General features: G+C 36.0%; 1 protein-coding gene across 6 annotated transcripts in view; it reads left to right on the top strand.

The window, feature by feature from the left end:
• The window catches only part of LOC105038626 (eIF-2-alpha kinase GCN2), a 65,809-nt gene extending 46,120 nt beyond the window's left edge, over nucleotides 1-19,689 (top strand). For 4 of the 6 annotated variants that reach the window (XM_073260267.1, XM_073260262.1, XM_073260271.1 and 1 more), the window contains 11 exons: nucleotides 305-436; nucleotides 515-598; nucleotides 4,049-4,157; nucleotides 4,231-4,367; nucleotides 11,128-11,232; nucleotides 13,642-13,727; nucleotides 13,819-13,921; nucleotides 14,350-14,472; nucleotides 18,171-18,308; nucleotides 18,749-18,902; nucleotides 19,226-19,689. In XM_073260267.1, the coding sequence (XP_073116368.1) occupies nucleotides 305-436; nucleotides 515-598; nucleotides 4,049-4,157; nucleotides 4,231-4,367; nucleotides 11,128-11,232; nucleotides 13,642-13,727; nucleotides 13,819-13,921; nucleotides 14,350-14,472; nucleotides 18,171-18,278 (987 nt within the window). In that variant the 3' untranslated portion in view covers nucleotides 18,279-18,308; nucleotides 18,749-18,902; nucleotides 19,226-19,689. Of the gene's footprint in view, nucleotides 1-304; nucleotides 437-514; nucleotides 599-4,048; nucleotides 4,158-4,230; nucleotides 4,368-11,127; nucleotides 11,233-13,641; nucleotides 13,728-13,818; nucleotides 13,922-14,349; nucleotides 14,473-17,546; nucleotides 17,630-18,170; nucleotides 18,309-18,748; nucleotides 18,903-19,219 lie in introns of all 6 variants that reach the window. The other 2 variants (XM_073260260.1, XM_073260256.1) reach the window with 2 other exon arrangements.
• Nucleotides 19,690-26,277: the final 6,588 nt, after the last annotated feature.

Raw genomic sequence — 26,277 nt, 5'->3', positions numbered from 1 at the left:
AATTTTCTCCAGACTTGTTTTATTGATGTGTGATATATGTTCCTAAATCTGCATCTTTATGGGATCTTCCTTGGACCAGTAAAGTGCTTGTGAAATGCAGTGTCTATTTTGGCCTTTTGCAATTACAGCACAGAATTAAAATACGTGTTTACATTGTCTTGCATAGAGCTGTGGTTTTTGTTTGCCTAAAGGATATAGAGGCAGATATATATTGATCTTGAAAAAATGTCTTTAACTGTATCCCTTTTATGAATGTATTTGTGAAGTATTCTAACAAATGGTGAGTACATTTGAAAAATATCAGGTGGCAATGGATGTTGCAACCTGTTTCTTTCATCCGAATGCTATAGATATTCGTTTGAATCATGGCCGTGTTTTGGAATCAATTTGGTCTTGGGTAGGAATTGCCAGCGAGCTTAGACAAAATGTAGCTGAGGTATGTTTGTGTGACTTCTTTTTCTGTTATATGCATAATTTTTGACAGAGTGGGCTAATTATATTTTATTAAATGCAGCTTCTGTCTTTGATCACTTCATCTTGTCCCCAGTCCACTAACCGCAAATCAAATTGGGTTTTTGTCCGGCGACAGCTTTTACAGGTTAGTAGAAGTTAATGACATGTTGATCAACATGGTGCTATGATGTGGAAAGGAACCTTAACATTTCAACCCTTCTTTTTTCTTTTTTTTTTTTTCCAATGATAAGTCTTTTTTGAATGCGCAATGTATTTTAACATTGTCCTTAAGTGCTAATAGTGTTACTTATAATTTTTTCTTTCTATGTATTAATGCTCCGATACAATTTTTGGCTCTCTCTCTCTCTCTCTCTCTCTCTCTCTCTCTCTATCCCTCAATGTGGTTATTCTTGACTCCTGATCAGTACCTCTATTTAGTATGACTTATACAAACACATATATGGGCTCAAGGTTTACCATACTAATACGTACCACCCCATATTGGGCATATTATATTAGACCGGTATCGAACTAAGACTTGGTGCAAGAGGCATATCGAGTCTCAATACGCCGAACCAATCCCTATGTAGGTGTAATGACCATGGATTCAGGTATTGGCAGGACGTCTTGCAGGACACTGAGATAGGGTACGATTCACATGTTGGGACAGAACTGTCCCAGCGCTTTGATTGGGATGTATTGGGATATCTCCTATCCTAAGTGTTGGATGGGGTGGGATGGTGACGCATCCTATTCCATGAGAAAATTGAGACAGTCCCATCTATGGGATTTAAAACCTTGGTAACAACTTTGTACCTTCACGGTAATAGTATGGGATCCATTACCGAGATTGCAAACCTTGTTTGGACATTTTCTCAAAATAATATTATTGTTTAAAATATTTAAGTAATATCCTGCTCAAGATTTATTTGATAAAATAACCTTCTAATTATCCATGTTAGCACTAATTGAGGTCATATGGCAGTCAAATAAAGGACCAGCTGTTTTATTCTCTTTTTTAGATATCCTGCTGTCATCTCCATGTCTCAAATGAATTTTGCCCATCATGATACCAAGCCATTATTGTAGTTTCATCATATGGAAGACTACAAACCCAAGCAACACTTATACAGCAGTTAAACTCACATATCGGGCACTAGAGGCCTTCTTTCCGTTCTTCCTTCTATAAGGTGTTGCTAAATTTATTGATTGCAACCAGTTCATCAAATAGCAATTGAACTATTAACAATGCCAAATGATAGATATTCACAACTATAATAAAACTTACAAGGACCAAAATAGAAGTGGCTGTTTTGCATCAGAGAAATAGTTGCCAGCAGAGGCTTGTTCTGTGTAGCCAATGCCCACCGAGGACTGGTGCCCTCTCCACATCTTGAAGAACCTGATAAATTTGCTGCAATATCAATTGCCTAACTTTAACCATGATTCATGAAAAACAGAGGATAAGTTTAGATCAAGTTTTAGTAGTCTCTGATGGAAGATTAAAAATAGAGGGAGGGAAAGAAAGAAGGGAGATGAAAATCAAAACAGGGCTTTTTTTTTTTTTTTTGGCCAGGTATCACACCAAACTCTGCACTAGAAAGCTTTCATCTAGCTCAACCAATGGATACCCATAATTTTCTCTAAGTTTAGTAAATGCTGCAAGAGGTAAAGCAAAGGATTCTGGCTTCATGCTTTACTAAAGTTGAGAAATATTTTGCTGTCTTTTTGTCTATACATATCATGATATCAGAAGTAATGTCAATATCACCATATTGATTCAAGTAGAGGGAGCAATAGGAACACAGCTTTATATTGACCTCTCTTTTCCCTGTTTCAAGCACATGTGTACTTGAATTTTCTGATGACACAAATCTGCTAAGAATGCCTACACTCTCCTAAGCATGTAAGGGCATTTCACTCATGCACATGGTAAAAAAGGTTATCCTAGCTTTTCTTAGTGATGATGATGGGTGTATACACATAGTAATAGCTAGGAAGTCTTGGAGCTAAGTGAGAGATCCAAGAAGCGATCCCTGGAGATAAGAGGAGACTTTACCTAAAATTGGGAGAGGCTTCAAGAAGAATAATCTAAAGCAAGAGAGCAAATTGAAGAAGGCAGAGAGAAAAAAAATTAAGGTAATTTATTTAAATATTTATAAAAATAATATTGTTCTTATGAAAGCCATATATATAATATTTAGCATTGATTAGGCCTCTATTTGCGTTAACTCTGTGAAATCATTAATCAGACCCCAGGTCATAGCACTAGTCAAATCATGCATCATGCATGTTTCGAAGTCACAGAGTTGCAACTGATGACTTAGTTACCGGAGTTCTTTAATGACAAGATCCTCATTGATGTACTTTCAGACAGTGGAGTGATGAAATTAGTCTATGTATGCTTTAATCAATGGAAAAGTCATCGATTATCAAATTGATAAGCATTATATTCCACATTTTTCTATACATAGCCCTAAATGATTTTTCCATCAGTTATAGTTGCTTGTTCTGTAGGTTGGTGATTTCAGAATCTAGTGAGCAATTTTCTTACCTACCATGAATCCAAAGATTAATGTTGACCTTATTATCATTTTATTGTTCCACTGCAGTTAATCCTTTACAACCCTCTACCACTGAGTCACAGGCAGCTATTTTGAACTAAAGCACAAGTAGTAGAATAGCTATTCAGGACAAACTTAGGGAGCCTAAACATGCCATGCCACAGTTGTAATAAACTTCACTCTCTAACTTACTCGAATTCTTATATGACATGATTGCAAAATTTTTGAGCCTAGTGTAATGGACATAAAGAACAATCTGAATTAAATCTGAAGGTAAAATTTATGCAGAAATTCAAGTAGGATTAACCTCAATACATGGATGATGCGTGAGAAATACTATGCACCTGTTCCTGCTGAATTTAAAGGTTGGAGCATAAATTTTGAATGAGTGTACCGTAAGACCAAGTTGCAGTAAATAGTGCAATTAGAAGTTACAAAAACTGTCAAAAGGTGCATAGTGGTGGATCTACTTTCTTTTGGGCAAGTCAACAGCATTAACTGTCTGGAAGAGTCATGCATTGCTTCATGTTAGATCATGTGTTGATGCTATGAGTTGAAGATGACCTTGTCTGATGTTAGAGGATTGAGCATCTTGAAAATCCTAGATTCCAGATCAGGGTTCTTTCATTGCAAGTTTGCAAGGGAAATTTCATATATAAAAATCATTTCACATCTGAAATCTTGGTCCAATATATAGACAGGTAGGAGCTCAAGCATTGCTGGATTAATCGGAAAGGATTAGGGCATGATTTTAGAACATTTTTGTAACTAATGACTATAATCATGCATTCTGATTCTTGTAGCTAATATGAAAATTGAGATTTATCATGGTATATGTTTGCGGTCCAATTGCTTGGAATCAAATAAAGAAGTTCGATGTCTCTTTATTTTTAACTTTTTCCCATGATATATTTTTGAGAAAGTGGCTAAATATACAGCATAAATCAAGAAAAACAAGGTAAAATTTGAACTCAAGAAGCATATTGTTCACATAAACCGATTCTTACATGTGCGTCATATTTGTTGTCCAGGATCTTAATCTTTCTGAAGCAATTGTGGACAGATTACAAACAGCTGATTTAAGGTTTTGTGGATCTGCAGACCAAGCTCTTGCAAGATTAAGAGGAGCCCTCTCTTCTGGTACTGTTTCCTCTTTCACAGAGTTCGTTCTTTGTACAAGGAATATCTTAACATGACTGCAATGGTTGTGCAGATAGATTTACTTCCAAGGCTTTGGAGGAGTTGTCTGTTCTTCTCAGATGTTTAAGGGCTTGGAGCATTGCGCAACAAGTTTCTATTGATGTACTAATGCCTCCTACAGAGGTTTACCATAGGGAACTCTTCTTTCAGGTAAGATCAATATTATTTTCTTCAATGTGTCTTGAGACAAGCATTATGTAATCAACTAGAAACCATGCAGCATTGCAACAGATATTCTATTCTTTTTTCATGAAAATGCTCTATATGAAGATATTAGGGGAATGATGAAGACCTTCAAAACTATATCAATGAACTGAAAATGTAAATAATGGATTTCGTAAGGTTCATTTATTCCATGACACAAAACCATCTTTCTTATGAAATATATGAGAACATATCTCACATATGTAAGTATTAACTGACCTAAAATTTGTAATTTGCATTTCACAATTTTGCTTTTGTTTTTCCAACTGGAAAATTTCAAAAATTTCTTAGTCATTTTGAGAAAAAAATTCTACACATTTTGAATATTAGTTAGTGTGAAAGAAAATGGAAAGAAGAGATGTAGGAATTATGATAGGATGAAGGATAGAGAAGAGGAGGCTTAAGTGTTTGCAACCACCAAAATATGTAGAAAAATCCATCAAAAAGCTTATCTCAACTGAATAACAAAGCTGTACTAAAAATGTAGAACCCGGCTTCGACAAATTCCTTATCTGATTCCAATTATGTGAATCAATGGTCTAATTTCAAGTCAATGAACTGATGTGAAAGCACATAATTGTCATCTAAGCCTCAAGTTATGTCATGAATAAAATGACCATTTGATCAATAGAGCAAAGCTAAATGTTCATGGAAGGTGGAACCATCCCAAACCACCTGGTTCAAGGTGTACCTGACTGTACCAGGGGGGAACCAGCATGGTTGTGCCCCTCGGTCTGAGAAATCCGGTTAGGGAGGGGGAGGGAGAAGGAAAGAGAGAAAAAGAGGAAAAGGGAGAGGGAGAAAGGGAGGCAGAGAGGGGGGGGGGGAGGTGGTAGGGAGAGAAAAAATTCAAAAAATAAAAGAAAGAAAAGTAGAGAAAACCAGGATAAATACTTAGAGAAACTCAAATAGTTATGAAACAATATGTTACAAAAGTTATCAAGTATATGCATTTACCAAGATAGTTTACTTGGAAAACATTACACTTATAAACTAATGGTAGAATCAAATGTCTTTATCAATATAGTTGATAACACTTGTTTGAAAACACTGAATTACACTTAGAATTTCTTAGTAAAATCAAATAGGTAGCAACCAGTCAGTATCCAGCTTTTTATTTCCGGGTTGACTGATTCACTGACCAGAAGGTTTGTTTTCATTCAATATGATATTTCACTTTTAAATACCTTGCATGAATCAATATGATCAAGGGCAATTTCTTTGATGCAATAAGCTTTGATTTACATTGCCAGTTTGGCATTGATAAGCTTATTGATTAAAAATAAATAAATACCCTGAGCTCAAAATAAAGTTTACGGAATAAATACCCTGAGCTCAAAATAAAGTTTGCAGAATAAATACCCTGAGTGTAAAATAAAGTTTACAGAATTAGCTCATCACAGGTATTAATAAGAAGAGTTAGCAAAATTATGAAACTATGATCGTTTTAACTTCAGCTGGGATAGTTATTATCCCATGATCCTGTATCCAGATACTTTTCTATGTTTGAAATCCATGAAATACTTCCAACTACAATATGGCAAAACACTTTTGTGAATTGATCATAGCCAAAATGACAAAAAAACAAATTCTAGATTCAGTGGACCAAAATCAGGCACTTTTGAAATTGAATGTTAACTATGCAAGTTCAGCATGAGTGTTAGACTTGGGGTCTTCTGTCAATGTCTTAAAAAAAGAAAAATGAAAAATGAAAATGCTACTCGTCCAAGTAGTTTTTTTTAAAAAAAAAAAAAAAAAAGAGCTCGGAGAGGGAAGCACATGGATGCACATTGGACATTTTGGGTCCTCTAATATTGTATTTAAAAAAGAAGAAGAAGAAAAATGAGTGTAGCATGTGCATGCGCATCGGATATGTGGGGCTTTAGTACCATATAAAATTATTCCATCATGGCCCAAAATCTAAACTAAGCTTCATCATCATTGTCATTGCAGTTCTAAGCCTTGGGTCATCAACCATAGCATAAGCTACATAGTGATAGTGCACCCCTAACTTGAGAAAGGGAGTGACTTACTATGAATGTAGGCCAATTGTCTGTAAGCAGACTTATGGATCATCTGTTTGGACCCATTCCCAATCCCCATCCCAAGTCTAATAGCTGTTTGCTGGGCCTTACAACCCTAGCAAATTTCCAATTTTAAAAGCACAACCGGGAGTTCTCTAGTTTTCAACGACTCCACTATCTTTTCAGCAGCTTTCTCCACGATGGTTGCTGTAATTTCAGGCAGCAAAAAGATAGAAAGAAGGTGCAAAGTAACTGGGTGGGTGTCCAGCCACCATAAGGGGCTGCTAGGTGTCAACCATTGGCTACCATGCAGGTTGGAGGTGACAGCCCAGGAAAAGCATGAGGTGGGTGCAAGCAAGTAGGAGATGGTATTTAAGCACGAGGTGGCATTATGCATGAGGTGGCAGCCAGCGGACAAGCATTAAGCGGCAGCCTACCAGAAAGCACAAGGAGCTCATAATTCTCTAGCATTAGCAATTTAGTCCTTGAGCTTTTCTTATTCATATATCTAGGGTCTTATGAGTCATTAAATTCATGCCCTTACTAATATAATTCCCATACAAAAGATTCATTCCCATGATGATCTTACTCGTACGTTATCAATAGTTGCTATGATATACTTAGCTCAAAATAAGGTCATTATGAAGAAAAGAAACAAACTCTAACCTAATTAAGAAACCACCACTCAATTGTAGGGCCTTGAAAAACCCTGAAATCATAATTATTAATACTAGTCCCCATCTCTAGTTTTAAGACATTAACCGGAAAATGTCATAACATGACCCAAACTGACTTCATTTTCCAAGCCAAGGTTTGCCATATTGGTGCATGCCACCCAATATCAGTATACTGTCCCATTACACGGAGACTCAGTATGGAGGGTGTACAGAGTGGGTATGCCAAAATGGCAGCCATAGCAGGCATATTGACACTGTAGCATCATGGTGCCGGTATGGAGTTCGGTGTAGGGACAGCTAACCTCACTCCAAACAGTAGTCCAACCAATGGCTGATACCAATGCAACTAACATTACATTGGTTTGAGTATGCCCCAAAATGCTTGAGAAAATCTTAGGAAAACAGTCTCTTGTTATCAAAGCTATCAGTAGATGGTGTCATTTATATTGAACCATAATTCTCTGGATGCCTGAAACTTTTGTTGGAGGGCATTCACATGGAAGAAATCTCATACTTAAAAAGTTTAGCTAGCTTTGCATACTCTAGTAGCCTCCAGCTTGAGAAAGCGAAGACAGTATTTTCCTCCTAGTCCTAGGTTAGATTGTTTGTGCACTCCCATTGGAAGTACATTATGTCACAGTGATGTAACCATGCCCTGTCATGAAGGATTGTGTTGTGAGATAATTCCCTTCCCTTTTCTCTCCAATCCTTCAACTTGTTATTCCATGTCTACTAGCATGGAATATTACTGCTTCATATTTGCATTAACTTGTAGGAGACGAACATGACCGCATAACATAGAATAATTTTATATTATTGATGTGGGCCGGGACTGGTCGGGTCAACTGGTCAAGGATCCTGCTACGTGAGATTAGGGTGAGCTCGCATGGAAGCAAAAGGTTAACCTAATTGGATCATGAAAACATTCAGCTAAGGCATTTACCAGTAAGAGAACTTGTTTATTCAGCAGCACTGGGAGCTTGAGAACACTAACATAGCCTCTCTTACCTTGATAGTAATTAGGATATATGTAATAATGCAAAAACATAAACAATATTCTCTTTTCCTTCTTTTTTGAGCATTTATGATGATTGTACAAACTAGAAATATAAAAATAACTCCAAAGAAAACTAATCTAAAATAAGTAGATCGAGGAAGCAAACTACATCTAAGGATAGCAAGATAGTTGTTTCACCAGCCGAACCTCTCGATCTGATAAGAGACACACCAGTCTTCTCTCAGAATTCGTGTATACACCGACATTGCACTAGCTTCGCTTATAACCTTTGCGCAGTCATACTAGAAGAAAATGGATTCTTCGAGTCGCACGAAGGCTGCCATGGAGTCACACCGCAATTAGGCAAAGTCACACCACCAAATAGAGACTCATGGAGAGCTTCAAATTCAATAATATTTATTTTATGGTTGAAAGACTGGGTTATAGGAGGTATTTGTAGTGTTCTAGGCCCCCTCACAATCACTAAAACTTGGGGGATGTCTCTAGAATTCAACTAGGACCCAAATACTTCAGCACCAAGTCATCATAACAAGTTGGCGTGCCTTAGGGATGTTCTAGATGCAAAAGCAGGTCTAAAGTCAAGTTTTGTGCCGTCATATTGGTTGGATGGCATCATGACTACTGTCAAATGTATCCTAAGGTGAATTAGACTAAAACGGGGTCCGACGGCAAGGATTCTACCATCCAAAAAGGTTTGATGGAATACTAACTATCGTCAGATTATTATTCTCTCTCTCTCTCTCTCTCTCTCTCTCTCTCTCTCTCTACATATATATATAAACATCATTGGTGCTTCTATCTTATTACAAATCTAGGCTGTACTCACATAGGTTAGCTTTTTTAGCCATAATTTTGTCATTTGACCATTAATACAATCGAACTTGCATTAGAAACAAGGGTTGTTGTATGAGTTGATAGTTGATACCATACCAAGCATATGGTACCACTACCAAACTGGTATGCGGTCTCATATTGTACCAACACTTGGTGCCTTGCCATTTTGTACAATACTGCATACCGACACTGTTATAGGATGGTACTTGTAGGGGTCCATTACCAAGATGACGAACCTTGGTTGGAAAACTTGATGATTGATGTGCTAGAAGTGGTTTCACCCTGAAATTCCTTGTGTGTTATTCTTCATGAATTTTTAAGCAGCTAGTTTTTTGGACTCTTCCAACCATTGCAAATATTTGAGCTCTTTGGGCACCTATGAGTCAAGTGCCACCACATGGTCTTGCTTGACCATTAACTTAGACATCCTAGGGGTTTTTGCCCATGATGCTTTGGTACTGCTCCTTTGGCCTTGATGCAATTCTTGTGGCAAGGGCTTTTCTTGCCTGCATCTATTACCCAGGAAATGAGCTTGTGCTAGTAATAATAACAAATTATTAACAGAAAAGGAAGACAAGAGTATAGAAAATATGAGAAGGGGGAATGAAGGAGAGATGAGAAGAGTTTACATGATTCAACCACCAATTACATGGTAAAATCTACCTAAATGCTCAGTTTTTCATTAATCTCAACTCAATAATAGACCTATGCCATGGAAACTCAAAATAAGACTACTTGAAGAAAAGGAAGTTAAATAAGAAGGTAAGATCACAGCCTAACCCTAAAAGCAAATCCTAAGCATGAATTATAGGACTTTTGGAAGTGTCAATAGTGTGATGACTATTTTGGAATGAAGAATAATAGCAATAGTCAAATTTTGGATGGAGTCTTAATAGCAAATGAGTGCATTGACTCAAGAATTAGAAAGAAGGGAGAAGTCAGTTGATGGACTAGAATGGGGCTTCCTTGAGAAAGTGCTCACTGCTCAGTCTCTATGGATTCAACGAGACATGGAGGAAAGATCAATGATGAAGGGAGAAGTCAGTTGATTTTTCTGGCGAATTGGAAGTGAAGTGCTATGCTGAGTGTGGGAAAAGAAACTGCTCCGGAGAAAGATATTGTGGTTCTCAATGCTTCTCCATGCCCAATTAGATGCGCCAACCACTGGAAAATTATCTCGCTTCATCCCCCCCATGAATTGCCAAAACATGACTTTGGCACCCAAATTACCAAACTTGGACTCTAGATTCAATGCGGTGCCCAAATGTTACTTGGATTAAGAACCAATGCTACTAGAATGGTGCCATAGCTACTACAAATGACTTTGGTGGAAATAAACCTTAGGCTAAACTGGAAATTTTAAAAGTAGATTTTCTATGTTTGGTGGAAATAATTGATTGTGTGCTAATGGCATGAATTTTGCTATAGTTTTGGCAGTGTCTCATAAAAAACATTCATAGCTCTTCTCTTGGAGTATGATTTGTGCAATTCCTGCTATGTTGAAAAGCTTGTATTTGGGGCTTTCTAATGATGCTAGTACCATGCTCAAATTAAAATTCTTTCTTTTGTAATTCTGGTTCGTAGTCTTGTGATCTTGCTATTGATTAATCATTGGCTTAGTCAATCCTCTGAGTTGATTTTTATCATTATGTGGCCTTTCTTTGTGTGATTTTATGTAGAGTCTTCATTGGCTTAGTCAATCCTCTGAGTTGATTTTTATCATTATGTGGCCTTTCTTTGTGTGATTTTATGTAGAGTCTTAATAGACAATTCTTGGGCTGGTTATGGTATTCTACACATTGAATTAAAAAGTATACTTTCATCTTTTGGTTGTTTATAGTGTTGATCTAGTATTATAAATATAAAAATGCATGTTCATCAAGATTAAGCAGTCTAAACACCTCTCTCTTCCTCTTCTACTCTCTGAACTATATTTCCCTTGTTAGGTTGTTAAGATTGTCTTGTTAATCAAACTGTTCAAGTATTTCAAAACATGGATAACATTACCATAATGATGAATCATTTTTTATTGGTTCTTACATTCTTTAACCTGATTTTGGAAATTACAGATTCTAATATGTCATATTAGAAATTGGGTTGCTTGATATGGTAGCATGCCATCATCTAACAGCTTCATCCACATGTTAATACAGATGTACTTAAAGGAGAGTAACCCTGGATCAGTTGCTGAGACGATCTTGCTTGCTGTTGGTGGCCGGTATGACCATCTCATTAATCAAATGTGGGACCATGAATATGTAGGTTACTCACGTTGCACTTAGATTCTCATTATTATTTTTCGCATGATCTTTTTCAGAGAGCACAATAGATTCAATACTGCTTATCATTGTTGTACAAATTCTTAACCTGTATTATCTTGTTGAAAGAATTGATCTTGAATTGTAGCCTATGACACCACTAGAAGGCTGAGTGAAATACTGAGTATTTTTATCTATCATTGTGTTGCTACTGAATTAATCTTCTATTTTTAGTCCTGTAAGATTATTGTATGACTGCAAGTCGCTATGTATAATAAGGCAAAAGCAAGAAGTTTATGCTTTTATAATCATAAAGAAAAAGACCATGTCTCATTCATATGGGGTTGTTTAGTGTATCCCACTACTCAAGCTTCTTAGATAAATTAAACCATATGATGTCAGAAGTGCCTCTAATTTCTGCAGTACTGAAGAATTCCAGAGCTTTTTTGTATTTATCCTCCTCCTGACTCTTCAGCTTCTGAAACTCTCTAAGCAACCTGAATTTTGCTAGCATGCAATATCGTGATGAAAATTGTTCCTTTTTTTGGATTTAACCTAGTTTGGCAATGAAACCCATCTCTGCATGGCTTCATGTTAGAAAAACGGCATTTACTGTTTGTACCTCTGCATGAGAAATTATCAGTAGGCAAAAATAAGAGTGGACTTCCTTTTTCATGGCACAAATGGCTGATTTAATGGCTTTTAATCTTACCCAAGTACTCCCTGTGAAATCAACAGTTGAGAATTATAAGCAATCAAAATGCAACTCCTAGCTAGGCCTAACAAAATTTGGAAGCCGTTTAGTAAGGCCTGTAACTGTCCAGTTGAAAGAAATGCCTAGTGCAGACAGTTCAGCTGGATCTAGATCTGAGAGTACCAATTTGCCAGTGTGCTGAAACAGATCTTTGTCTGGGACATTTTTTTTTTCCCTATTTTGACTAATAAAGTGGCTTTTTGAACAAATGCAGCCTTCCTCACGGAAATAAAAACTTGAAGTTGCAAGTAAACAGCCATGAGCCATTGAGGATCCTGATAACATGCGACTTTCTCTAACTTGCTCTTACCTCCTTGTAAATAATTTTATCAGCATCTATTTTCACTTTTGTAACATTTGGCTAATTATATCTAAATTAATTCTTGATGCATTGTATCTCTCCTTGAGTCAAACCAACCAAGATTGCTAGGTTTACTTTCAATAAAAGAGATACCTGTTTATATAAAATAAGTACAACATTCTATAACTATGTTTATTTGATCAAAAGACCACTTAACCTCAAAAAACATAGAAACACGCCCAAATTCAATATATCGTGAGTTGTAATAAATGTGAAATATAATAATTCTTGAACAGTTGAAGTCCAAGAAGTGAATAATTTATATTCATGGTACAAAAGTACCAACTTATTCTCACTTATATTAAATATTAATTCAGCCAAAAATTATCAAAACTGCGCAAATAAAGAACCTACCCACCAAAAAAAATACTCTAAAATGTTGTACAGTAACTTTTCATGGCTTCTATTTTTTAAAATCTTTTTTCGACAAAAAACTTTAAAACTTGGAGCAGACTTGCTAAACTGCAGAAGTTTTTTAAACCAAAACTGCAGAACCTAACTGAAATCAAAACCAAAACCTAGTTTTCATGCATTTTGTTACGAGGAAGAATTGAAGAATCTTCTAAAGTATGGTTTGCATGAAAAGGAATTAAAAATTTTATTCACTTTCTTGATATTATTTGTACTAAGGAGTATGGATTGGCAAATTATATGTAAGGGGGCCAAATGAGGAGATGAGCCAAGTCGTAGGCTTCTCAGGCTCCATGTTATGTAAAAGGGAAAGTTATGCTCAAGCCAAGCTCGACAAGATATATCCAAGCTTGGCTTGTCGTATGAGTAAAACTTGAACATGCTTTTTATCCGATCGAGTGAAGCTCTTGTTCATTTTTGCAAGCCCTAAGGTGTTCCAGTTTGGCTTTCCAAGCTTTAAAAAATGTTCAAACTCTACTCATTTCTTAGCAAACTGAGTTCAAAAGACCCTGTTGTCAAGCTCTTCACAAACAGCTTGATTTATTTGCGGTCCTCATGACATCATGAGACCTAACAAACCCTGGATGAAATTTGTGATACCTGATTTTGTAGAGTTTGAGTTGATGAAGAAATTCATAAACCCAAAAAAACAGGTGGTTCAAGGCTTGTTATTTGTTAATTTCTGATACCGAACAACTCTTAAGTAACGTCCAGCAGGAAAATGACCTTTTCTGGACAAGTGGCTTAGAAGAAGAGTATACTCTCCATAATTTTTTACTCATTTAAATGATATCGATCATAATCAAATATCGAAACAAATTTGAAAGCTTCAAGTTTTGTGCAAACTTAATGCTGTCTAATGTTAACCCTTTTTGTTTACCAGAAATCTAGCCCTCCTGGTGCAGTTGGAGTCAGCCTTGCATTAGAAAAGATTCTTAATCATTCTTCCATAGATATCAGACCCTTCAGGTGCATATCTTTAATACTTTGGGTAACCTTGAAAAGATATATTGTGCCTTTGGGAAAGTACTACATTGTTCTCACCATTCGTCTATTTCAGAGCTGAATCTAGTACCAGTGTGCTGGTCTGTTCTAGAGGTGGAGGTGGATTGCTACAAGAGCGCATGGCATTTGTTGCAGAACTATGGCAAGCCAACATAAAGGTCAGTGTCTTTGATGAAGATTGCAATAATAAAGATATCTTGGGATGAATATTCATGAAATTCAAGGATTTAGGTCCTAAAGAATGAGACAACAGAAAGGGATGGTATGTTAATAGTGTACTATACTACTATTCCAATAGGAAACTGGGACCCAAGACACCTGTGGGGCACAGGTCGTCGCTTGACCTGGGATGAATCCCAATTCATCCCGGCAATCCCAGTTGCATCACGACACTGGGTATGCACCAGGACAATCAGGACAGAGTGGGAAATTTTTTCTTTTCTCTTGTTGTTACTAGCTGTTTCAGTACATCAGTGTCATAGAAGCAAAAACAAGGGGCCCAGTGTTGAGATTTAAGCCCTCAGGTGATGTTAAAGCTTTATCTTCTGAATTCTGATCGCCTATAAATATAAATTTTATTTTTCAGGCTGAGTTTGTTCCCCAGCCAGATCCAAGCGTCAAAGAACAGTATGAATATGCAAGCGAGCACGACATAAAATGCTTGGTGATTATAACTGAAGCTGGTCTATCTCAAACAGGTTTAGTAAAGGTAATATTTTGAATTTTCATTTTGGAAATCTTTATCACAGAGGTAACCTAGACTATCAAAATCAGGGAAAGGTAACCTGCTATGTTAAGCATGTTATTGGAATTTTCTTTCTATTGTAATCATGCAAAGTGGCCTGTTTTATTAAGTTGATCAGGAAATTATTATTAACTGTGATCTTGTTCTTGATCAGGGAAGGGTTGCTATAAAATTTTTAAAGCTTTTCCACCTTATACACAATGATCTTTCAGTTGTCATAGTGGATTTGATATGCGGGTCTGTGGTAACACTTGGAGGTTTTTTAGATCAATTAGGTCCTACACTTTTTATGTGTTAATTTGTGCTTGCAAATCTGTAAGATACAATCATTTCTATGACTTGCACGCCCTGCCCTTCTGCTATAGAGATTACATTGGTTCTTTCCTTCAGTTAGATGGATTTTTAGGAGGCCTCATCTCACAAGCCACGGTTGAGTTTATTTGGAAGCCAATACTTGCTATCATCGTGTACATCCTTTAATGCTTGTTTCATTTTCCTCCAGTAATATTCTTGATTGGCTCAGATGAAAATCTTACAATTCAGATATGTGGATCATGAGCAGAACCATCTGAACCTTGAGGAGGCATTTGTAAGATATTCTATTCTCTATGGGCTAAAAAAAGCCAGTAGAACAAGCATAGTTTGTTCTCACTGAGCTTAAGTTCAACCTCCTTGAAGAGACTGAACTATTCATTCATCTTCAGAGATGCAGGACTACTATTTCCGAAATCATATAGAAGTTAGAAATCACATATCAGTACATCAGTGTAGCTTTTATATTACTATGTGGAACAGGTGGGAATTGGTTTCTATTTGTTAAGAGCACTAGGACAGATAAACTAATCAAATGACTACAATATTATTTTTTCTGGCTTGTTTTTCAGACCTGGGTACGGGTGTAGATCTTAAACTTGTTTGTTAGATTCAGATCCAAAACCAGCTTGCTGGAATTCAATTTTAAATTTTTTTGAGAGATTTAGTCAGATCAAGTAGAACATGATTTTATTATATTATTGGGCATTTGTTTTTTTTTTTTGGTAAAAAAAAAGGAGAAAATTTGCCTCAGGACACGTGTTTATGGAGGCTTGTGCCTCATTTATCTGATCTGTATTTGACCTGATTTTCAGGTTTGGATACATAGATTCAACATGCCTTTGTCCAAGATTTGCCATATTGGTCAAGGTTTTAAGTCCCGTGGGACAAAGGTGTTCCGGTTTCTTTATGGAACGGGACATCCTGCTAGCCCGACCCATCCCGATAGCAGTTCTGGTCATGCATCCCAATAGATATCCTTTATCTTTCTCCCTTTATTTCCTTTCTTTCCGTTCTTTTCTTTTTTTTCGTTCTTTTTTCTTTTTTCCTCTACCATTCTTTCCTTTCCTTTTTCTTCTCCCTTCTTTTTTTTTTGTCACTTTTCTTCTTCTTTCCTTTCATTTTTTCTTTTTCTTCATCTTTTTTTCTCCCTTCTTTCTTCTTTCTTCTTCTCTCCCTATGTGGATGGTTTTCAATGTCTCGAGCCTATCCCAGTCCCGTTTTCTAATAGGAACGAGACAGGACAATCAGAATGTCTCATGTCCCGTTGGGACATAAAACCTTGACATTGGTTAGTATTGCACTATATCAGTACTGAATCAGTACGTAGTCTCATTCTATACCAACACTTGATATGCCTTGCTATCTTGTATCATGCGATGTACCAATACTATAATAAAATGATATCCTTACGAGGTCCAGTACCAAGATGGCAAACCTTGTCTCTATCTCTCTCTGCATGTGTGCATCATCAAGCTACCATAACTCACCCTTGCACTTGCCTCTTTTTCCCTCACTATTTTGCACCATCCAAGTTAAAGTCCAGCCCAAACCTTATCTTTATCAAATGAATCAGAACTTGGATCCTCTTTATGTTTTGGTTTATATACAGAGTCATCCTGTGAATAATATTTGGAGCAATGCTTGTAGAATTCAATGCAAATGCAATGGATGAATTCCAGATTGACACTTAATTGTGTCCATGGAAAAAGAGAAGAAAGAAAGTAGAAGAAAAACTGGTGAAACAAGAAAGATTGCAATATGAGTCAGTTTCTAGCAGAACAAGCATGGTAGTCCATTACAAGTGTGAGGTAGAAGTATTTCTGTGTGAACAATTTATACGATAGATTGTCATTGAGTGAGAAATAAGAAAAGAGGTAGAACAAAGTGAAAGAAGAAAGAGGAAGCAAAGAAGATGAAGGGAAAGGGAGAAAGAGAAGCATCTTTATCTGCTAGAGAAGAGAGAGAAAAGAGGGAATGAAAGAGAGATATAGATATACATGCACACATAGAAATGCCTGCGCGCACAGAGAGAGAGAGAGAGAGGGATTTGGTGGATTTCATTCCTTTCATTTCAATTTTTTACATAGATATTCCACCAGTTACGCCTTTTTACTTCACATTAAGTCATAAAAGCGACATATCTCTCTCTATGTTGCAGGTGCCCTGCGTGGGGGCTACATGAGAAATGCAATGAGTGGTTTTTTGTTTCTTTTAATTGGCCATTTGACATATGCAAGATATTACTTCTTTACGCTTCCTCTGTTTTGTATTCCTTCCAAGAAAATGCATGCGCATGTGTTTAGTTTTGCTTTTAAGGAATCATGCAGTTATTACAAGGTTAATATAGGCTACTATATCATGTGTTGCATTCACTTGTATGGTGTCAGAGTTTGAAGGACATGCTAGCAACTGGCCAGACTTGGGGCCTGTTACCGACCAGTAGCCCATTCCCTAAACATAGGCAGGAAGAAAGCGACATTTCCCTCTCTATGTTGCAGGTGTCCTGCTTGGCGGCCACATGAGAAATGCAATGACTGGTTTTTTGTTTCTTTTAATTGGCCATTTGACGTATGCAAGATATTTCTTCTTTTCCCTCTCTGTTTTGTATTCCTTGCAAGAAAATGCATTCACGATGTCTAGTTTTGTTTTAAGGAATCATGCAGTTATTACAAGGTTAATATAGGCTACTATATCATGTGTTGCATCCACTTGTATGGTGTCAGAGTTTGAAGGACATGCTAGCAACCTGCCAGACTTGGGGCCGGGCACCGACCAGCAGCCCATTTGTGTCCCTAAACATAGGCAGGTAATGTTTGGCATATCTCCTGAGACTGAGCATTGTAGGTTAAGCTATTAGACAGGTTGGAGAGGGCAGATTATAAATCTTACATTGTTTGTACACACAAGCTATCAGGTTTAGTGATTCTCCATTACTTGTTTATTGCCAACGTTGTATTATTGGCTATTTATCAGTCCATGAAGTTGCCTTTTATTTCAACTTATTTGAAGTATTAAGAATGGTTCTTTTGGATGATTGGTTACAATTTGTAGTGAAGGTGGTTGTTTACTGGTTAACAATATCCCACTAAATAAGTCCTCAAATAGATGAGTTTTTTGTAATTGGCTACAATTTGTAGTGAAGACGGTTGTTTACTCGTTAACAATATCACACTAAATAGGACCTCAATAGTTGAGTTTTCTTAAATTATCCATGTGGATCTTATTTTTTCATTTCTGCTGTTGGTTACTGTATATGTTTACATATGGTACATTTAAATGTTTTCGCTTGCTGCTGTATCTTACCTTACCTCTTTATTCATGATGTTACCATGTATTTATTTGCTCAGGTTCGTCAACTTGATCTAAAGAGAGAGAAGGAGGTTACAAGAGCAGATATTGTCAAGTTTCTAACGGAGGCGACTACACGGCCCAGGGATCTCACAACTTGGGCTTGATTTTGTCTATATTCTAGCCTTACTTATCAGGTACATTCTTGAACTATCTTGAAGTTGGTGTGGGAGGGTTTGATGTACTTTTCCCAATGCTAGATATTTTTAGTTTTCAGATTTTTTTGTTAAATTTATTAGTTTCTTAGAATTCATAGTCAAATTACCTCTTCAAATCATTAGTATGATAAAACACCAGTATGAAGTCCACAACTTCTATTTCAGATGACGAAAGAATGCTGTAGTAGCTAGTTATCATCTTTAACACATGGTGGCAATTGCTGTGTCACTTGAAAATCTTACACCTGATCAATATTTTATATGTGGCATGTACTTTATCTGGGTTGCATAAGGAGTTAACGGGAGTTAGGTGAGAGGGAAAATTTGGAAGAGAAGAAATGAGGGATGTGAAATAGATTTATAAAAATTAAAATTGATTGATCTTAAAATGAAGGATAACAACTGATATTGTTTTGCAGTTTCCTCTGAAAAGACCAGCTTCTGCATATTTCTTCTGGACCTACGGCCAAACATTGTTAGTAGTTTGATGAATGTTGGCATTCATACCAGATAGCAAGAAGATAGATGGAGCCCAGATACATGTTACGGAGACATTCTTAATGTTGATATAAGGTGAGATCAATAGTAATTGCAGCAGTTTTTTATTTTAAAGAAGTTCAGAAGAAAATGTAGGATTTAGAATATCTGGAATGGTAGCACTTTTATGTCATAGATTGATTATTCTGCGTTTAGGTTCTCTAGTCGCTATGCTTTTCTTTGATTATCTTTTTGAGCAATATGCCACCACTCGGGATCGAACTGGGGACCCGTCCTATGCACAGTTGGCTGCCAACCAGCCGACAGCTGATGACCATTCTGCAGCCTTTTTAATCCCAGAAATTTTCTGCCGCTGTGGTCTAAATGGTGTTGTTCATCTTTCTTTTGGGAAGTTGCAGGCTGCCGATTGCAAATTATGGATTGTACCTGGTAGAAGACGGCTGAGAGATGGCAGCAAACAAACATTCAGGGGGAATTAAGCCTGTTTTGATGAGTAACATATATGTGACTAGAACATTTTTGTATATTGTTGCTTCTTCTGGGTACTATTTTTTTTTTCTTTTGATTTTTATAGTAGGAACATTCTTTTGGTAATTTAAAATGCAATAATCGATCAGCACCTGCCAGTTCAAGGAATCTAGTTTAAAGTTTTAGACAAAGTGAGAAATAATGTAAATGAGGTGCGAGTTTGTTATAATCGAACCAGTAACATGAAAACGTTTTGAGTGATGTTATGAGCTTTGCGGGTGTAATGGTCTTATCAGCTGAAGAAGAGTGTAACAGTAACACTAGTGATGTTTCTTTTGTATCTTCAACTGCTTATGCTGTTCACTGGTGATCTATTTTTAATGTTTACTTATAATGGTGGAGTTTATATAGTAAAATTAAAGTAATTATTAATAAAATTTAATTATATAGGATAAATAATATATGTAAAATAAAAAATATATATAAATAAAATGAATGTGCTAGGGTTTTGTCAAAAAAATGAATAAATGATGGTAATTTTATCCATGTAGAAATTTATTTTTTACATGCTCCATCTATTTTTTCTTGATGTAAATTGGTAGGTTAGGATAGGTGGTTAATTTTTATTTTTTCATCTATTCTTAATTTTTTTTTTGAATCTAATGGTGGATGGGCGCCGTTCATTGTTCTGCCCGTCGTCTCTCTTCTGATTCCAACCAAAAATAGGATAGTCTTACATACGGCAAGTGTTAAAAGGGGCAAGGAAATGGCTTAATTTGTTTTCGCTCACTTGGTGAAGTACATGCTGTACATCTATGTATGTTGGGTGATGTTAGGTTAGAGATCTGGAATTTCACACTCTGGCTCGGCAATACGGGCAAAGTTTGATGCATCAACCTCAGCCAAAGCAATTCAAGTTCACCTTGTAAGCCACATAAATAATCAGATTTTGAGCTTTTTTATTTGTTTGAGATAGCAACACTTTTCATACCGGATCTTGTTCATTAATTTCGAGTCCTGCATGAATAAATTTTCATTCAAGAAAAAGATCAGGGAAGAAGATATGCAAACAACCAACAAGACTCAAGGCGATCACGATGATTCATCACCTGCAATATATTGCATTTTTCCACGGCATTGTTGGTTGAGAAACAATAAGAAGCGATGCCGGCTATGCATGCATGCACGCACTCACTGAGAGTGCGCATACACGCGCGCGGAATGTATTGAAGCATGATCAGTAGCCTTTAAGTTGAAATGTGAAGATCAGGGCGATGAGCAAGTAACACATGTTTGCCGAATACACTGATAGCGGAGAAGACGACGAGAGCAATACTTTGGAACTTCTTTTCGGAAAAGATAAGAGCGCAATCATCTTAAACTATATATGTCCATGGGATGCACATAAGACAGCAGCAGACGACCGTGATGGAAGTTCTGGATGATGGTGATACATGCATGAATGGTAGTATGATGGTAGTTCATGATTTAATTGAATACTCTTTATATTTATATAACTTGATCGAAACTTTCACTTTTTGTTGATGCAGTTCCATCCTCAACCTATTCTCAAGCTTTAGAACAAGAATTAGTTAGGGGAAGTGCTGGAACATCAGAAGAGAATGAGAATATAATGGGAAATGCTTTCCAGTGTAGTAATGTGACAAGCCATGATGAAGCCCAAAGTAGAATTATGAAGAGACTTAGATACGAAGCCTTTCGATTATAACTGCAGAAATACTATTTTTGAGGGAAAAAAAAAAGAAGTAAATATTGTATCACCTAAGGGGGCATTTGGTTACACTTTTTGATTTTTGATTTTTAAAAAATATTTTTTATTTTTTTTGATTTTTATTATTGAGTAAAAGCAAAAAAAGTAAAAAGTATGTTTGGTAACTACGTTATTATAAAGCAAAAAACAACGTTTGGAGACGGCAGATAAAGAGTTCAACGAGGGAGAATGGTTCAGGAAGGGAGGGAGAAGGGAGTGGGGAGGTGAAGAGCTCGACGAGGGAGAAGGATTCGGGCTCTTTACTTTTTGGTTTGGTGTTTTAGACGTGTGGAAGCAAAAAAAACAGAAAAGCAAATTTCAGAAAGTAAAAAAAATTTACTTTGCATATAAAATAATTATTTTAATTTTTTTAAATTTTATTTTTTATTTTTTATGATGTTATCAAATATTATTTTTTGATTTTTATTTTTTAAAAATCAAAAAATAAAAAAAATATTTTTTTAATGGCTAACCAAATGCATCCTAACTTATCCATGGAGCATATTAGAAAGCTCTCCGTCTTCAATCTTTCACCGGAACAAAGGGACTTTGCTTTACTGCAAGGTCTGCACAGTTTATCAATAACAACTAAGATGAGAAAAAATAAAAAGCATATAGAAAGTGGCTGAGCCAAATCCTAAATCGAGATGAATGAAATCTATACATTATACTAAGGTTGCATTTGGTAGCTCTCGATCTATTTAGATTGTTGATAATTTAATGTGGTAATCTACATTACTGCGTTTGGTATATTTTTTTGGATAGTATCCAGATTACCTTGGCGATCTAGATTGCTTCATGGGAGAATTGGATTCTCAAAGAAAGGAATGGCAATTTAGATTACCACATCTTTAATAATTTTGTAATAAATTTTTTAGACAAAATTACTCTCACAAAAAAAAATCAAATAAAATCCGAACCCTCTTTTCCTTCGCATGAAGTCGTTCCCTTCTCCCCTTAACCCCTTGCGTCACAAACCCTAGCAATCCAATCTCTGCCTCTCATGTTGCCTTCAGTCAAGTCACCGTCGTTCAATTCGTTGTCGGTGACCACTTGTCGGTCGATAAGTCATATTTTTCTTTTTTTCTTTTTTTGTCACTGTAGGCGGTAATTGTTTTGGAGGTGGGTTGTCTCTGTGAGCAATTGGATGGTGGAGTTGGATAAGGTGGCACTGGGTGCAAGCCCGAGGATGCTCGGACGGCTCTCACGGGTGGCGGATGAGCGCGTCACCTCGGCAGACCCCATGATGAGCTCCTTCATTGGTGAAATCCATGGGGCCGTGGGTGGTGCTGTTGGTTGTCGACGGCCCCTAGGCTATTGAAGGTGCAGTTGGTGTGTTGGGAATTGTGTCCTAAAATCAATCGTGTGATGATTGAGTTCATCCTTATATATGAATTATTGATTATTGAATTATAGTTATTATGATATTTTTCATCACAAAGTGACATCTTCCTTGAACTCTTATACTGTGATAAAGTCCGTAGAACTATACTAGTGTACGATAAAGAGAAGATTTATCATATAGTTCTTAAACAAATTCGCGATCTAATGATACGTCATTATGGGATAATGACGTTTATCGAATGAAGATCGTTGTGTGTCATATCGGTTGGTTATCCTCTTAACTAAGGAGTGTGGTGATACTGGTATGACATACAGGTGAGATGTAAGGGTACATCATCACTGAACAAGTGATTCACCTACTGAGCGTTCTGCTATCAAGAGCTGCTCGCGAAACACATGGGTATAAATATCCTTGAGACCTAAGATCACCATAGTGACTTACAAGCAACTCACTGTGCTTTGGTGCCGAACTACCTGTATTTTTAATACAGTGACGGAAGGCTACTGGGTACGGTCAAGTACTTACGAAGTCTGTGTGTGGATCAAGATGGGATTGATGCCTCCAGATTATTAGAGTTGATGTATTGCTGTATTTCAATTTAGTAAAGCCTTGGCTAGGGTAATCTATGAGATAGATTTGAAAGGTTGAAATACAATGTGGATGAAGCAATCTCGGTTGATAGTTAATTTGAGACTATCCTAGAGCATCCAGGGTTAAAAGGATGAATTATGCGGTAACCATGAGTATGGGTTCTGAAATATTTTTTTGTGATAATTTGATCAATCTGGACGTCGGAAACTATTGCTAAATGGTATCTCGATTAGTGCAGGAATTGATTCCTGTGCTACCAGCTTAGTGTTTGAACCTATAGAGTCATGCACACAAGTCAGACAAAGTAGGAAGAAATTGACCTATATTTATATGTCCAATCTGAAAGTACTTGACTTAATTGAACATATAAACTAACTTGATTGAGAATTAAGTTATGGGTCAAATGGGATTGAAGAGTTGACTATATCTAGCTAACATTATACATGAGATTCAGGTTCAATCCCGGGGATAAACAATTTCTATCTATGATCCATGGAACATATGAAAGATTGGATTTAAGTACTAATTAATTTGAGATTAGATCTGAATTAATTAGACTTAAATAGGTCTAACATCCAAGTTAGACTTGGTACAAAAATCCTAAAGAATTTAGGATTGACAGCCTTTCAAGATTATTTCGAACTGGCTTCAAATCAGACTCGAATCGGATCTGTTTTGAATGAGATATAAGTATTTCTACTTGCACTGGGAATACCCACTCATGAAGCATGACCAAAAATTAGTTTGGTGCTTATTTGAGGCATCTCAAGTGGGTGTGGGAGTGGGTGCAAAGTGGATGTTATAAGTGATGGCAATTATATCTTATGTAGGAGTTCTTCTTTCATGAGTATTGGACCAATTCAAATCAGATTTGAATAAAGAGTCCTCCTCTCATTGGGTCATGAGAATCATCTATAAATAGAGAGGGTCTCTACCTATGAAAAAAGAAGAGAATAGAATAGCAAACAAATCAAATTGAGAGAAGAGAAAAAGAGAGAGAGACAAGCGTGTGAAGAGAGAGGTCCTTCATCTTCTACATCTCTCTCTTTGTTGCCGCCTCCTCTCTTTGGGCGTGGATCTTTCTTGGGCATCCTACCTGCTAGTGTGAGGTGTCACATCATCACATCTTATCCCTCGACTGATTGTGTATGCGAAGCCAATTGGATTGAAGTTCATCATGCTTTCCTGCAGCGTCTGACGTGCATGCGAAGTAGAGGGTATGCATATCCAGACCTCTGTGAAAGTTTTTATTAGATAATTTAAGATTTGATCTCTGATTCTGCTGCGATTCAGGTAAGGATTTGATCATTAAACAAGTAGAATATTAGAAAAAATTTTTAGATGCAACTTGGGATTCTGGAGGGAAACTATTTCCTTCCCTTCAACTGGTATCAGAGCAGGCCTAAAATATATATATGTCAAACAAAATTTTTCATAATTATTTACATGAGATATAATTAAGATTTTTTGTGTAACATTAAATCTCATTTAAATCTGTTTATATAAAATTTTTGATCTGATTTTGATTGGATTAGAGGTGCCTAATCAATGGTTGATTGAGGTTATTACAAATCTATTATAACAAAATTCTGCTGTTGCTGAATTTTTAATAAAAAATAATATAAATTAAAAATTTATTTTAAATTTATTTTAATAAAATTTTAATTTTATTATTTTTCTTATGAAGTGAGGATTATTTCAGATTTAAATTGAATCCATTTTGATAGATATTTAGATCTGAATCCTATCATAATTCAGTATTGCGTGAAAATAAATTTTATCAAAAATTAATTCCTTATGCATTCATATGTGCATCTAATTATTTTTTTATTTGATATCAAATCTAAAATTGATATTTTATAATCAGTATAAGATAAATTTTAGATTTGATGTGATGTATATGATATATCAAATCTAATTGGATTAGATGAAGAACATAATTGATGAGATCAAGGATATGTTCAAGACATAAAATAGTTTTATCAATAATTGTATGTTGATGTAATTATATATGAAATTAGATTTCAGATCTTTGTAGCCTAGTACTCGGATTGATGAGATCACCAGACCGTCCGATCATAAGAGATTGAAGAGATTAATCTCTCTTTTGCCTATTCGATGGATTCTCTTATAACGTGTAGGGGTGTCGTTGTGATCTAGTTTTATGAAGAAAAAAAGTGAACAGACTTTTATGTATTATTTTGATTATAAATATATTTAGATTAGATCTAAAATGATTTATGATTCATTATAATAGGTTAAAATTCAGATATAAAATTATTTTAGATCTGAATTACATGTTACATATGATGTAATTGGTATTGATCTAAAAGTTGTCATGATACATAAGATATATGAATGATGTTTAGATCATACCTATGTATGTTTAATTGTTAAACATATTATGAAATTTTTTTTTCATGTGTTGAAACATATGGTATACTTCACTTGAAATTTTTGTAGAATAGTTCTACAAACTGAAACACACGTTTTACATACTTAATTTTGAATTAAGTTTGAATGATCTAGAATTGAGAATTGAAGATCATTAAGACACCATATAATATGATGAGCAAAGGGTTAGCATGGATCAGGTCTTTTTAATGGGTTAGACCTAGGGTTAGGAACACATATGGACCAAGTAGAGAAATTAATTAAATCTAATCAAGTGTTGAATTAGATTAGGTCAGTATTTCTCTAAATCAATCTCAATAGTTAAAGTTTGATCAAGCCTATGTGTTTGACCCTAATAAATAAACCATGATTATGGCTCTGTGGTTGAGTCCGAATCTTCTGGTGTGCCAAATCGAAACTAATTAACCAGTTGGTATCTAAGATAAGTTTGGCAGATTCGATCAAGTGATTTTTAATTGAGAGCTATTCACCTAGATACGTCTACGGTGAGTTAAGGGCAGATCCCTCCCACTGATCTCACTTACCTGACCAACATGGTAGATTATATTTTGATTATGTCACTAGTCGATTGGTGCAGACCCATGCCATTAAGGTGAATCAGTGTGATTGATTTAGGTGTCTTTAGACCAGCTTGTGTTTAATCCTTTACATGACTTGGTGAAGTCAGTGGAAGAATTTACAGCTTGCAGGTCGACTTCTTCTCTTATTCTCAGATCAATGAAATTAAATCCTCTAAATTATTAGGTCTATAAAGTGATAAAGTTATGAGATAACTTGGTCATTGCCTCCCATTAAGGTGTGTGATAATGAGTCCAATATTTCAAATAGACATTGGACCATCATGATGTAGCTTCAGATCA

Source organism: Elaeis guineensis, chromosome 1 (genome assembly GCF_000442705.2).
Source record: "Elaeis guineensis isolate ETL-2024a chromosome 1, EG11, whole genome shotgun sequence".
NCBI lineage: Eukaryota > Viridiplantae > Streptophyta > Magnoliopsida > Arecales > Arecaceae > Elaeis > Elaeis guineensis.
Note: the sequence above shows the minus strand (reverse complement) of the source record. Positions and strands in the feature narration are given on the sequence as shown.